The sequence below is a fragment of the Taudactylus pleione genome, unplaced genomic scaffold (assembly GCF_031769625.1).
Source record: "Taudactylus pleione unplaced genomic scaffold, aTauple2 ptg000017l, whole genome shotgun sequence".
Taxonomy (NCBI): domain Eukaryota; kingdom Metazoa; phylum Chordata; class Amphibia; order Anura; family Myobatrachidae; genus Taudactylus; species Taudactylus pleione.
The window spans coordinates 18086570-18102347 of NW_028284419.1; the positions used below are offsets into that span (position 1 = coordinate 18086570).

Consider the following 15778-nt stretch of genomic DNA (forward strand, 5'->3'; position numbering starts at 1 on the left):
CGCCCACTAAAACTCACTCTCCCTGCTTCCAAAAAAAAAAAAAAGCTTCCAAATTGTTCTGCCATGGGCAATGAGACTGACGCATGTGCAGACACAAAACATTGGCCGCTGCGTGCGACATTACCACTGCGTGCATCGCTGATCCTTATGCTCTTAGCCCAGTGTTTGGGTTTTTCCTTGATATTGTCTGGTTTATTATTTGCATGCATCGTTGCTACCACTTTGCTAGTTACTAACCATTGTTCAATTATATCTGAAAACACTGTAGTTCCATAAAAGAAAGGTATATTTAGGTCCAGTAAAGCTGAAAGTAATATAGAGAAAATGTTGATTCTATGTGAATAATTACAATACATGCTGACACAACTTAGATGCTGTAGATGTTAACTACTGCTCACTTACTTCCATGTCTCTCCCTTTATTCCCTCCATGTCTCTCCATTTGCCCCCTTATATTGCCCCTTCATGTCTCTTCCTTTGTTCCCTCCATATTTCTTCCTTTGCCCCCTCCATGTTACTCCCTTTGCTCCCCCATACCTCTCCCTTTGCCAAATCCTTGTCTCTCCATTTGCCCCTCTCCAAGTCACCCCGTTACTTACCTTTAGTTGTGATTGTCAGCGCCGTTCTGCAACATCGCTCCTCAGATCAGATCTCCTACAACGCACCGTATTGTAGGACCCCATTCAGCAATAGGCAGCCTCAGGACTCAATGCCTGTTGCTTTACAGTAACAGCTCTCCCCTGCTCATTGCACCTCTCTCCCACCCCGGCAAAATAATATATTTACAACACAATAAAACAAAACCACTGGCCGGCCACTTTAAGCTACCAGCAGCCGCAGCACCCCAGTTACCAGTTTGGGAACATCAGCTTCATGGCCTGCATTAGATTCCATTACTGCACTGTCCTAGAGATGTGTTGTGTGCCTTGGTTATACAGATGAAATGAGAGGGTAACACTGAACTAAGGGCCCGATTTAGAGCTGTACGCTAATGCTCCCGCTACTGTGAATGTGCTAGAATATGCTAATGCAACAGCAGCCGGGACTTGTACTGAGCCATCGCAGCTGTCTACAACTGCGTACACATACAAAGTATTTTTCGCAGATCAAGCAAACATCGACTCCTTGAGTGATGTTTGAGAATGGGCGTCATAACGCCGGATCCATGTTTCCTGCATATGGGATCGCAGATGCAGGATGTGACACTCTCTGTCACCACCCACAAACGCTCCCTGCTTGTCAATCACACTGTGAATAAATACTTGTGGTATGCGACTACGGTAATGTACCTCGACGCATGCAGAGTGAGACTCAGACGCATACGCAGTGGTCCATTTGCGAAAACATTGGCATTGCATCTGAATCAGGCCCTATATATAATTACCGTATATACTCGAGTATAAGTCGACCCGAATATAAGCCGAGGTACCTACTTTTACCCCACAAAACTGGGAAAACTTACTGACTCGAGTATAAGCCTAGTGTGGGAAATGGCAACAGCTGGTAGTGCCCCCAGTAGTAATTCCCCCTGGTTGTGCCCCCAGTAGTAATCCCCCCTGGTAGTACCCCCAGTAGTAATCCCGCCTTTTAGTGCCCCCTGTAGTAATCCCCCCTTTTAGTGCCCCCTGTAGTAATCCCCCCCTGTAGTAATCCCCCCTGGTAGTGCCCCCTGTAGTAATCCCCCCTTTTAGTGCCCCCTGTAGTAATCCCCCCTGGTAGTGCCCCCTGTAGTAATCCCCCCCTGGTAGTTCCCCCAGTGGTATTCCCCCCTTTAATGCCCCCTGTAGTAATCGCCCCCTGATAATGCCCCCTGGTAGTGGCCCCTGTAGTCATCGCCCCCTGTAGTCATCGCCCCCTGGTAGTGCCCCCTGCAGTCATCGCCCCCTGGTAGTGCCCCCTGTAGTCCCCCCCCCCTAGTAGAGAGAGACGTGATAACAATAAAAAAAAAAATAAACACTTACCTGAAACTCCCGCTCATGGTCCCGCCGCTGTCCGCTCCTGGTCCCGCCGCTGTCCGCTCCTGGTCCCGCCGCTGTCCGCTCCTCCCGCCGCTTTGCATGGGAGAGACGTCGTCATGACGACGTGTCTCCCATCACCCACTGCGGGAGCCGGAAGATGGCTCCCGCAGTGGGAGCAGCAGCAGCCGCTGAGAGTCTGACAGACTCTCAGCGGCTGCTGATTACAGCAAACACATAGCTGCCGGCTGCGGCGGCTATGTGTTTGGCAGTGTGTATCGAGTATAAGCCGAGGGGGACTTTTTCAGCACATTTTTTGTGCTGAAAAACTCGGCTTATACTCGAGTATATACGGTACCCTCAAGCGAAGCTTTTCAGAGTTTAGCACTGGTAGTTTATACCATCTTCAGATGGTGTAAACTGTTAACCTATGGGGGCCCCAGGGGCAGGAGAGAGATCTTTCGATCTCTCCCCCGCAGCCCCCGGCCAGTTCCTGAAGCTGACACTGTGCGCATGTGCAGTGTCAGCTTCCCCCGGGGAAGTCTTTCACGTCTGTGAAAGACTTATCCTAAATGTCGGGTTACCGCAATCGCTGTCCCTGCGAGTTCCTCGTAGTACATTGTGGGGATAAATTTTATTAAAAATATCCCTGGCGAGTTAGGTACATAATAATTCCAGCAGTACCGAGATTAATATTACATAGACCCCTATAAGTGGAGATTTTAGTAAAAACAGATGATTGAAAATTCATATACAATATAATATGTTTTATTTCAATAAATAAAATGCATGACAGTAATATGCAGTGACTTTGGAGAAAAGTGTCAGGTTTCGGCTTGATAAGAATTTAGCAGTACAGTACATGCCTGGCTTTTGTTCTTGGTATAAAATATGCACCAAGGTTAGAAAACAGTAAGTAATTACATTTTCTAAGATCTAAAAGATGTCATTTCCACTACATAGATGTAATCTCTGCACCTGTAATAGATTTAGGCTGTGCTTTTATCTTTGGCACTCCAGCAAATGTGTGACCCATCAGGATGATGACAGATCAGCAAGGAGAGAATTCCTGAACCATTCTTTTCTGCCTTACTAATAAGATTGTGATTTTCAATGGTATTTGTTCCCTACAGGACAATGATTCCAGTAACTGAATTCCGTCAGTTCACAGAACAACAGCCGGCATTCCGGGTCCTGAAGCCTTGGTGGGATGTGTTCACCGACTATCTTTCTGTGGCTATGCTCATGATAGGGGTGTTTGGCTGTACACTGCAGGTAATTATTAATGTACTTGTGATCTATATTACTCAGTGTCTGAAACGCCTCTGGAAGGGTGGCAACAAACAAACCAACCCTAGTAGTCAGGTCGGCTCTCGAGCTAAGGATCTAAATTACTTATGGCTTCATTGCACACCATTACTGTGGTCACACACAAGCTGGTGATCTACTGATCGCATTCTCTGCTGTGCCCTATAGTGATCCCATTGATTTCTTTATGAACATTGGGCCTGTTTCAGAGATGGATGCTCCGATATTTTTTCAGTTGCCCGATTTTTTGTCTACTGTACATGCGTCAGTGGCACGAAGGTCTTGCAACCATGGTTGTAGTGTGGTCAGGGCCGGTTCTAGACATTGTGGAGCTCAGGGCGAAAGTTCCCAGTTGCGCCCCCCCTACAAAAAAAAAAAAAAAAAGAAAAGAAAGAAAGAATTTTTTTTAGATAAGATAACATTATGCCACATGCAGTAATGGCCTTTATAACACATTATGCCACATGCAGTAATGCCCTTTATAACACATTATACCACACACAGTAATAACATACTATGCCACACGCAGTAATGTCCTTTATAACACATTATACCACACGCAGTAATAACACATTATGTCACACGCAGTAATGCCCTTTATAACACATTATGCCACATGCAGTAATGCCCTGTATAATACATTGTGCCACACACAGTAATTACCTTTATAATACATTATCCCCAATTCAAATTACACCACACAGTTGTCCCTTATGTTATGACACACAGTGGTGCCCCTTTTACATAATGCCAAAATGAGTGTCCCTTATACACAAGGCCCACAGTAGTAGTGTCCCTAATACAATGCCCACAGTAGTAGTGCCCCTTATACAATGCCCACAGCTGTGGTGCCCCTTACACAATGGCCCCACCAGTAGTGGTGCCCCCCATGCAGTGCCCACATTAGTAGTACCCCCAGTAGTAATGCCCCCTATAGTAAAGCTTCACAGTAATAATCCCCCAATTAGTATTGCCCCTATAGTAGTGCCCCCATTAGTAATGCTCCCCAGTAGTAATGCCCCATTAGTAGTGCCCACAGTAGTAATGCCCACTGTAGTAATGTCCCTTATAGTAGTTCCCCCAGTAGTAATGCCCCCCATTAATAATGCTCCTCAGTAGTAATCCCCCCATTAGTAATGCCCCCTATAGTAGTGCCCCCATTAGTAAATCCCCCATTAGTAATGCTCCCCAGTAGTAATCCCCCCTATTGTAGTGCCCCCCAGCAGTACTGCCCCCTATAGTAGAGCCCCCATTAGTAATGCTCCCCAGTAGTAATCCCCCCTATTGTAGTGCCCCCATTAGTAATGCTCCCCAGTAGTACTGCCCCCATTAGTAATGCCCCCACAAATAATGCCCCCTGTAGTTGTGCCCAGTAGTAGTAATGCCCCCTATAGTCGTCCCCCAGTAGTAATGCCCCTATAATCGTGCCCCCAGTGCTGGTGCTTCCAACTGAAAAAAAAACAAAAAACACAATACTTACCTTTACCCCCTGCTTCCGCTGCCGTCCGGTCCGACCGCGGCTCCTCGGATCTATGGGAGATACGTCATGACATCATGACGTCCCTCTCATAGTACTCTCTCTGCCGGAGCTCAGGAGTGAACTCCGGCTTTCGGCTGCCGCTGCAGGGAGGGAGCCGGGTGCCTGCTGATAACAAATATCAGCGGGCGCCCGGCAAATGCAGCCGCCTTGCAGTGGCTAGCGGGGGAGGGGGACCGGCGTATTTTTATTTTAATTTTTTCTTCTAGGTTTTTTTTCAGGGGGGGGCGACGACTCAGTGGCGCCCTCTAGGTGTCGGCGCTCCGGGCGACGGCCCTGTTAGCCCGCACCTAGAACCGTCACTGAGTGTGGATTAGAACACAGAGCGATTGACAGACAGTGACCGTTTGCGGGTGGTAACATGGGGGGGGGAATGTGTTTGGACACAAAAATGCAGGCGTGTCGCAACCGTTTTGAGGGTGTGTCGCAGTTACTGCATCCTCATATGCATCTGTACTGGCCCCGCCAACCCTCTGGTTGCCTACCCTCCAACATGACCCCTTCCACCCGGTACAAAATGCTCTGCTCCTGGACTTCCCACCTAATTAATGATTGCAGACACCTGTGTTGAACTAGTTAATAGATGAGACAAGTGTTTCAGCACAGGTGTCTGCAATCACCAATTAAGAAGGAAGTCCAGGAGCAGAGCAATTTGTTCCGGATGGAGGGGTCATGTTGGAGGGTCTGTGGTTGCTCAGATGTCCGATGGTGTGTCTTTCTGTGCAAGCGGCAGATATGAAGCCGGAGGTAGGATTCTCTGTACAAAAATCAGCAACTGTAACATCTGCATATCTTCTCAATTCTGCTGCGTACGAAGACGCAGAAATGACGCGATTAGCATCTGTCTCTGAATCAGGCCCATTATCTTGTATTGTGACTGTTTTGGACAGCATGCTGCAATATTTGATTAACGGTCTCACATTCTCTGCAACATTGCATCATGTGTGGCCATCTTAAAAAGTGTTAGAATGTGATGTTGAATGGATTAGAAGCAGTAGACTATTATATAACCTGAGGATTACAAGACAGCAATTTGTTTAATTGTTATCAAATTTTGTACTATTCTATTAAACAGGAAGTTGGTAGTGCACATGAATATAGCATCCCCTACACAACAAAGTCCATTTGAAATAAATGTTACAAGAAATGCCTACGCAGGGCTAATTTCCTTCTGGTATTCACCCCAACTAGCAGAACTGTGATGTGCTCATGTAGGGCTTCTTACATGAGATACTCATTCCTCACACCCACAGAGTGCCTTAGAAGATTCAGCATACCTCCAACATTGCGATAGCTGGGATCAGGCCAGAGAGAGGATCCACACCATGGAAGTGGCCTAGCCAGCAGTATGCTGCCCCTCATCTTCCTCCGTTCTCCTGTAATCGCCCTATGCTGCTCTGTGCACTAGTGGCATGCTATGCAGAGCAGCAGTAAATTGGACATACATCCCATCTGCCAGGTAGATTGAGACAATGCAATAAGTCCCACAAAAATCAGGATGCTTGGGAAGTATGTATTCAGAGAAATGTTCTGTATTGATGACACCAGGGTCTGAATGGCTGCAAACTCCTTAAAAAAACAAAACTGCTCCCTGCAGAAATATTAATATGTGGCAGAGATTAATGAAGCATTAGTCTCTTGCTACATTCTATCATAGCAATGCATCAATTAAAGTTACTGTAACTTGTGGTTAGAGAAACTGTGCTTTCTCATCTGAATTTGTAATTGGTTTGTTTGTTTCCTGTGATCGTTCCCTTGTTATTTTAGAGACATCATTGCAAATGGTTCACCTGTTTTCTTTCAGTCTACATTCATTTTGTATGTACCAGAACTAACAATGTTAATGATAATTTTATTACAAGACATTTTCACTATGCTGCATAAGTATAAAATATTCCTGGCAGAGGCCAGGCTATCTCACCAATCTGAATTTGTTTATTCCTTTATACACAAGTCTTATTTAACAAGTCATGTTGAAATGGACACTTTACACCCATCTGAAGTCAGTTCCAAAAGTTTGAATAGAAATACATTTTAATTTGGGGAGATAAAAATTTTAAACACATTTTTATTTTGTTCATTTGCACCAGTTAGGCTATCTTGCTCACCAAGGTTGTGTTTTAAGGGGCCTATCCACTAGGCAACCTGAAAGACTGAATGTCTAGCGTTCAGACCTTCAGGTCACCGAAGTGCGGTGCCCCCACTGAACAGCGTTCACTGAACGTCATTCAGTGCAGGAGTCCGACCTCCTATCTCTGAACATGCTGAACCTGACGAGCGTCGTCAGGTTGATGGGCATGTTCAGTAGATAGTCGGGGTCGGCAAGGACCCAGCGTGCACGCACATTGCTGGTCCTTGCCGGCTATCCAACGGATTGTTCACAAAGTCGGGTAATGGATAGGCCCCTTTAGGCACTGCAATAAAATTAACACAACCTCCAAAGCCCTTTGTATGACTCAAATTTTGCACCACTTTGCAAATTAGTGAATTCCTTCACATACTTGCCAAACTCAGGATAAAATAAGTTCAACCCGATCTGCCCACAACATACTCTTTATTCACCCAAACCCCATCCAGATGCATTCAGCAAAGACCATATATTCACAAAGCCACACCCTCTTTCTGGTAAACCATGCTTTTTTTGGAGTTTGAAAAGTGGCATAGGGGCCTATTCATCATCGAAGGCCGTATGGAACATAGGACATAGGAACATAGGAAGGATCGGGGATCCGAGAACAAACGCCGTCTGGAGATGGCGCTTGTTCTCAGCAGCAAACCCCGAAAACTGAAAGTTTTCGTAGTTTGCCGAATACCGGGGGGTGGGGTCCTATGGGACACCTAATGATGAATGGCCCGGTAACTTAAAAATGCGGAAACTATCGTTACCGCATGGTTACCGGGCCATTTATAATTTGCTGAATAGGCCCCACAGTCTCATCCAAACCCTGACTGATACTAGGGTAATTGCCACTTATGTGGTCCGTGTTCTCTCCTTCAACTCCTGGTTAATAGTTAAAACTTTCAGCAAAACAAGAGGAACACATGGTCTTCATGGAGGAACCAGTTACTTCAATCACACCTTGGACATTGGGATCTCAATGATAATTATGTACTCAGAGGCTGCAGTAGACATTGATGACATATTCATCAAGTTTTACTGCTGAAGAGCAGTTCCCTGGGTGTGGTAAGACCCTGATTATGTCTCCAAAGTGCCCCTAGCAATTACTGCATGTTTTGCACGTTTTAACATTCAAGCCTATGGTATGGCATGCAGACATATGCTATACCTATTAATACATAACTGAAATAAAGGTAGCAAATAAAAAAATAGACCTACAGATTTATTTTCCATAAATACTGTATTGTGACTGAAAACATACCAAACCTCCAATAAATTACACACATTGGGCATCAATGTAAAAGTCGCAAATGAATGAGGGGGTATATTTTGTGTATTGAATTGACTCTTTTTAGTGGCTAAAAAAAGAATCGTGGAAAAGAAGAATTGTGGAATAATTTGCTGGTTTAATCACACAAATACATTATACTAATAATTACAGCTGAATATATCATTTCTTGTAAAGACAAAAACACACACAAAAAAGGCATCCATAAGTTTTATATTTAGTTAATAAATTAGCTGGCCCTTTTCACCAAGACTATTCTAGGTATGGAAAACCCATTATACATATCTGTATATTGACCCCGGACATATTTAAACTTAGTGTAAACAAGTGGGGTTTTACAGCGCTCTGGGTCTCTCCTATGAATTGTCCCTAGCTGCGCCACCAATAGAGGTATCCCACCCTCTCTGAATCGTAATAAAATAAATTATAGTGGTGCGCTCTGGGACAATAGAATGCAAGTAGATGTAACTTAATGGAAGTTCCATTAAGTTACATCTACTTGCATTCTATTGTCCCAGAGCGTACCACTATAATTTATTTTATTATATTTAAACTTAGCACTTAGGTCACCTCTAAAATTTCCTTTTGTCCAAAGTAAATAAACCCAATATATCTAATCTTTCTTTATGATCTAACCCCTCCATTTCCTTAATTAGTATTGTTATTTGCTACCGAGCTCATTTAAATTCTCCTATATATTTGTAGCCAGGATACCAAAAATTGCACCCATTAATCAATTATTTTAAAAATACAGTCAAAGACACCTATAACATATAGATATCCTTGATACTAATGTTTCATTCCAATCATTGATTAATGGGAGCAGTTTTGGCAACAATGCTACAAAGACATATATATATATATATATATATATATATATATATATATATATATATATATTATATAAGATGCATCCCAGGATTGTATTAGCCCCTGCAACAGCTGATTGCTTACATTCTACTGCTGTGATGGATTTTTTTTTTTTTTATTAAAATTACTACCATTGTGATGGCACAGGGGTTTCTGTACACTATAACTGCACCCAAAACTGTCCGATAATGATTTTTCTCATCATGGCCCACTCACACTGGGCATTATGTTAATGTACATTTTGTTGGTTTACATTTCAGCCTTTTATAATGCTGGGTCAGATAATTAGGTTACTTTAGTAATAAGGAAACTTTCTCTTGTCTGTACTTTATTTTCAGGTCATGCAGGACAAGATCATCTGTCTGCCAAAAAGAATACAACCAGTTCAAAACTCTTCCAACTATAATGCATCAAGTGCTGTGGTCACTAACGTGCCGGTTCCATCTCCCAAACCAACAGCTCCTTCTGGGACTGTAGAAATGAAAGGATTAAAAACAGACTTGGATCTTCAACAGTACAGTTTCATCAACCAAATGTGTTACGAGCGTGCTCTTCATTGGTACGCAAAGTATTTTCCTTACCTGGTTCTCATTCACACTTTAATTTTCATGGTGTGTAGTAACTTTTGGTTTAAATTTCCTGGATCAAGCTCGAAAATTGAGCATTTTATCTCTATATTAGGGAAGTGTTTTGAATCACCTTGGACAACCCGAGCTTTGTCTGAAGTCTCAGGGGAGGAGCCAGAGGAAAAAGACAACCGTAAGAACAATCTAAGTAAGTCTATTGCCAGTCCTTCCACAGTTGAGAGCCCTCTTGTGAAGACTCAGTCACTAAAGTCCATACCTGAGAAATTTGTGGTTGATAAGGCCACTGCTGGAGCCCTTGATAAAAAGGAAGGAGAACAAGCCAAGGCTTTGTTTGAGAAGGTTAAAAAATTCCGGCTCCATGTTGAGGAAGGAGATCTGCTATATGCCATGTACGTACGCCAAACTATCCTGAAAGTTCTTAAATTCCTCATTATTATCTGCTACAATAGTGCACTTGTTTCAAAAGTACAGTTTACCGTGGAGTGCAATGTTGACATACAAGATATGACTGGATATAATAACTTTTCCTGTAACCATACAATGGCACACTTGTTTTCCAAGCTGTCCTTTTGTTACTTGTGCTTTGTTGGTGTCTATGGATTTACTTGCCTTTATACTCTGTACTGGCTGTTCTACCGGTCTTTAAAGGAGTATTCTTTTGAATATGTTCGACAGGAGACTGGTATTGACGATATCCCGGATGTTAAGAATGATTTTGCCTTCATGTTTCACATGATTGATCAGTATGATCCACTATACTCTAAAAGATTTGCTGTTTTTCTCTCAGAAGTCAGTGAAAACAAATTGAAGCAACTAAACTTAAATAATGAATGGACAGCTGATAAATTGAGGCAAAGGCTACAAACAAATGCCTACAACCGATTGGAGATACAGTTATTTATGCTCTCCGGCCTTCCAGACACTGTGTTTGAGATTACAGAGCTGCAGTCCTTAAAGCTGGAAATTATTAATAATGTCATGATACCAGCAACAATTGCTCAGCTTGATAATCTTCAAGAATTGTCTTTATATCAGTGTTCTGTAAAAATTCACACAGCGGCCTTAGCTTTTCTGAAAGAAAATCTAAAGATCTTGAGAGTGAAGTTTGATGATGTTCGAGAACTTCCACCGTGGATGTACAGCCTGAGGAATCTGGAGGAGCTGTACTTGATTGGCTCTTTAAGTCCCGATGTATCCAAAAACATCAACCTCGAATCTTTCCGTGAGCTCAAGAGTCTCAAGATACTATTTATCAAGAGTAATTTATCCAAAATTCCTCAAGGGGCTGTTGATGTTTCTGGCCATCTTCAGAAGTTATGTATCCAAAACGATGGCTCAAAGCTGGTGATGCTAAACAATTTGAAGAAAATGGTCAACTTGACTGAGCTGGAGCTAGTACACTGTGACTTAGAGCGCATACCTCATGCAATTTTCAGCCTTTTAGTTCTCCAAGAACTGGATCTGAAGGAAAATAATCTCAAATCCATTGAAGAAATACTCAGTTTCCAACACCTGCGCAAACTCACTATTTTAAAACTGTGGTACAACAGCATTACTTATATCCCAGAACACATTAAAAAACTCACAAGCTTGGAAAGGCTTTACTTCAACCATAACAAGATAGAGGTGCTACCCTCTCACTTGTTTTTATGCCACAAACTCCGATATTTAGACTTATCTTATAATGATATTAGATTCATTCCCCCTGAGATTGGGGTCCTCCAAAGTTTACAGTATTTTTCAATTTCTTGCAACAAAGTAGAAAGTGTGCCTGATGAACTGTACTTCTGCAAGAAATTGAAAACCTTAAAAATTGGGAGAAATAACTTGTGCTCTCTTTCACCAAAAATTGGCAACTTAGTGTTCCTATCCTATCTGGATATTAAGGGTAACCACTTTGAAACTTTGCCGCCAGAACTTGGCGATTGTAGAGCCCTGAAAAAAATTGGACTTATTGTAGAAGACACTTTGTTTGAAACACTTCCCTCTGATATTCGAGAACAGATTAAATCAGAATAAAACCGGGATGCCTACTGGCAGTATCTACTGCTGTAATATCCTTTGGGGATTCATTATAAGTACTGTTGTCATGGCAGTGGGCTTTCTACACTATTACTGGACCCAAAACTGTCTGGTGATGTTGTTTTGTGTATTTTTTATGTCCTACTCATTCTGGGCATTATGTCAATGCACATGTTGGTTGCTATTTTTTCAGCACTTTATCAGGCTGAGTCAGATTATTGACTATTAAACAATATGGTATTTTTAAAACAATCTATTGCAGGGCAATATATGTTTTTTGGATCTCAATGGACTTTCATTTGGGTTTTCAAATGCTCAGGTACTGTCTGTAGTTCTGAGAATTATTTTGGTAAAAATGTTTTATATCATTCTGTACAATTACTTATGTTTCATTGTGTTACTGTTACAGGGACCAAGATAATCATATGTGCATTACTTATGTGTTTTATATAACTGAATGAACTTCAATGACTAGTGCTTTAAGAATGTTCATTTGTGCCTTAATTTGCCTTTTATTGGAGCAGTATACAGTATGTGTATTTTGAACTGCTGGATACTAAACCCATCTACATTGTAAAAGTTATTTGGACTATAATAAGTTGTTTGCCTCTTCCCCATACTAATGATACATGTCTCTTAAACTCAGTTTTTTGTATTATATTTCCAGCTTGGCCAGTGTTGTTTAATATTATAAAATATAACAAAGAGCGTATATGTTTCTGGTAACATCACTCTTCTCTCCGAGGTTAGAAGTTTGGAAATGATAATGTAAAAAAATAGAGTGTGCTAGAAAACTCCATTATGCTGGGTTGCACTGAACAATTAAATCAAACAATTACGTAGTAGTCATTAGATTAGTATTTGAACTCTTTATTTAAATTAATTATGCACACCTCTAACGCCGGTGAGATGCTCAGGCACGCCTGTGTTTGCACCTCCACTCCCCTGGTTTTAATGGCCAACCCCGGTTACCACCTACAATTAGCTTCCCCTGTCACTCACTCTGCTGGGCTGTCTATGCGCAGCGAGCGAATGCATTGTGAACTTTCGCTAAGGTATGCGCACGCGCACTGCGATACATACACACTGCATATCATCGGCAGCAGCGAGAGTATGCATCTTAGTGAGTGGGTCTGAATGAGCTCCTATGAGCTAAGGAGGGGTTGGGGTTCCAATCCGTGGAAACCAGACATCTAGATCTACCTTGAGCCCATGAAAAAATGGAGAGGAAGCCCCCAAAATGATCTACCAAGGGAGTCCAGATTGCAGAAAATGTATGTCTATTGATGGAGATATTACAACAGATATATTCAAATCTATAGACAAACTGCGCCTTCTCCACGATGGAACGGAGTGTTGGAGGTTTAGACTTTTTTCAGGAAGGAGAAATTTGACGTGTAGCATTATTGAGGAAGTGCCAAATCAAATGTGGGGTGTGCTTGAGGATATCATGAAAGGGCAGAGGGAAGAGAGAGTAGGGGAGAAATGGTAACATGGGCCAGGAGGTACATGTATTTAATTTATGCGCGATATATGGTGATGTACTTTACTCCAGTTAGGGGGAATTTTTAGCTAGTCCCAAAAAGTGGAGATGGGTGCCCGTCCATCCGCAATCACACCAACATAGAGGGGAAGCCTCCAGATGCATTTCATGAATCTGCTTAGGAACTAGGAGCCAAGGGAGAAACACATTACAGGAATTTACACAAATGCATTCGCAAGAGGAAGAGGTGACAGTATTGGATCTGATATGGTACCAGATCTCAGAATCGATTATTTGCAAGATACACACAGATTTGCAGTATATTATCGTAAGCTCCAATAGCAATAGTTTTTCTGTCTCAGAATTGATAGTCTCTCACATTTCCTTCCCCCAGGCCAGCTCATGGGCATCTTTATCAGGAGTATGAGCTGCCAGTAAGAGGCGGTAAATAGAAGACAGCAGCCCTTTGGAGGGGGATCTAAGCCAGCAGAAGGATCCCAGGGCAGTATGTTGTGGGCTACTGTATTAATTGCTTTTACAGCATGTGATGGCCAGAAACTTCCCTTGTGTATATATACTTACATTTTTGTACACAGTAACCAATTAACTGTAGGTGAAACATGTCCTGTTTTTAATCACTAAAATATATTTTAATGGTATCCAGAGATTAACAGAGAAAGGCCCTCATTCTGAGGCGCTCACAAGAAGCGAGTGCACGTTCTGAATGAGGGCGGCCGCTTCTATTTTTAAGTGCGGCCTCCTGGTCGCTAGCTAAGCTGTGGGTTACCACCCACAGCTTAGCGACCGACCAGGGTGATGGTCGCGATGGTCAAGACTATTGCGACCATCGGGGCTTGCGACGAGACCCTAAGGTTGGGTCTCGGCAGCCGCAAGCCCCAGGGAGCTTCCTGCTCTAATCGAGCAGGAAACTCCCCACTGACATCACTGCTGATGTCAGCGCGGCCGCCCATCAGCTTACAAAATGGGCCGAGCTGTCGATCAACATCGACAGCCGGCCCTTTTGTAGTGAGCTCCGGAGTGAGAGAGTTTCTCTCTCGCTTCGGGGCTTGCCGCTGCGCGTGTGCAAGGCCTAACCATCGACCCGGCTGCGAGCGCTCAGCTCTTGCAACCGGGTCTGAATGAGACCCAAAGTCTGCACTAGCATCTCACTATTCATCATAGTTAATAAACCAGGCATTTGAAATGTTTACTGTGAAAACTTTCTATTTTATCTTACATTCTGATTTTCAGAGTAGTAGCAGTATTTGTATATTTAGCAATTAACATTTATTTGTAGCCTTCTCTTATTTTCCTGATTTCCGAGTTAAATAGCATAACACGTTGATGGCATATTTTGCTAATTTTGGGACAGTGGGATCATGCTTTCATATTAATTTACTGCACCACTTTGAGCAAAATATATAACAAAGCACTTTTCTTACTTAGAGTTTAACAACTATATTTACAATAGTAAATTATTTTTCAATCCTCAAATGAGTGTTAGAATTCCCTTTTGTTACCTCCACTTAAAAAGCTGGAAATAAATATATTGCATTAGTGGTGTAAGTTGTCTCTTCACTTAACATGTTTAACAAAATCAATTGACAAAACCACATCTGCTAAATGATGTGTCAGAGGGGATGCGGCTACACTACATTGCGGTCAGAGTGGGAATGGGTAATGAAAGAAAGAAACCGCAATTTGGCCAGTCAGGGGGAATGAATGGCTGCTAGCAGGGCTTAACTTGATATTTATAGGTCCCATGACAAAAATGTGCAGCCCAAAATATATATAGACAATATTTGCATTATAATATCTAGATGCAGCTGGAATCACTTTTCTGCAGATTGATTCAATATATCCATTCTCTATATGACATTTGATATATGGATAACTAAAGACTCTGGGTGTTCCAGATCAGCACCAGCTGAAGATTCTCTATGTTCTATAGTCTATGTTGTTTTGTCATAACAGGAGTGGAAGTTACAGCTGTAGTCTATTTCATGCCAAATAAAATAATCAAATCCATTGCTTCACATCTAATTGGAACACGGAGTCCTGCTCCGGGCAACGTGAGCTGGGAATGAAAGGGTTAAAAGCTGTAATGTAATGAGAAATCCATCCGGGAGGCCTGGATTGAGAATATGTTGTTCAGTGTAACTTTAAACCAGTGTTTCTCAGTCCTGGTTCTCATGGAACCCTAATACCCCTTTTACACTAAAGTCCCGGATTTGGAACACAGGCCCTGATTCAGAGCCGGACGCTCTGACAGAGCGCTCGCTCTGAATCAGGGCCATCCTTCTTGTTTTTCAGAGCGGCCTGGCTGCTCGCATAACTGTGGGTGACCACCCACAGGTATAGCGAGCAGCCAGGAAGATGGTCGCGATGGTCAAGACCATCGCGACCATCGGGCTTGCGACAAGATCCTTGTGGTAGGGTCTCGTTGCCGCAAGCCCTAGAGTGCTTTCGGCTCTACCAGAGCCGAAAGCACTCCCACTGACATCACTTGTCAGTGGGGCCGGCCCCAGACGGTAGGCGTTCCCATGGGAACGCCTCCGTCTGGCCAGCCACGCCCCCGGCACACCCACCAAAGGGGGCGTGCTGTCACTA

The 15778-nt window shown here is 43.0% G+C and overlaps 1 protein-coding gene across 2 annotated transcripts in view; it reads left to right on the plus strand.

The window, feature by feature from the left end:
• LOC148540838 (volume-regulated anion channel subunit LRRC8C) overlaps positions 1–15477 on the plus strand; it is a 68465-nt gene extending 52988 nt beyond the window's left edge. Inside the window, exons 2-3 of one of the 2 annotated variants that reach the window (XM_088482237.1) lie at positions 3088–3229; positions 9415–15477. In XM_088482237.1, coding sequence (XP_088338363.1) covers positions 3092–3229; positions 9415–11682 — 2406 coding nt within the window. In that variant the 5' untranslated portion in view covers positions 3088–3091 and the 3' untranslated portion in view covers positions 11683–15477. Of the gene's footprint in view, positions 1–2838; positions 3230–9414 lie in introns of those variants that run through there. The other variant, XM_088482232.1, reaches the window with a different exon arrangement.
• The last annotated feature ends 301 nt before the right edge of the window (positions 15478–15778 follow it).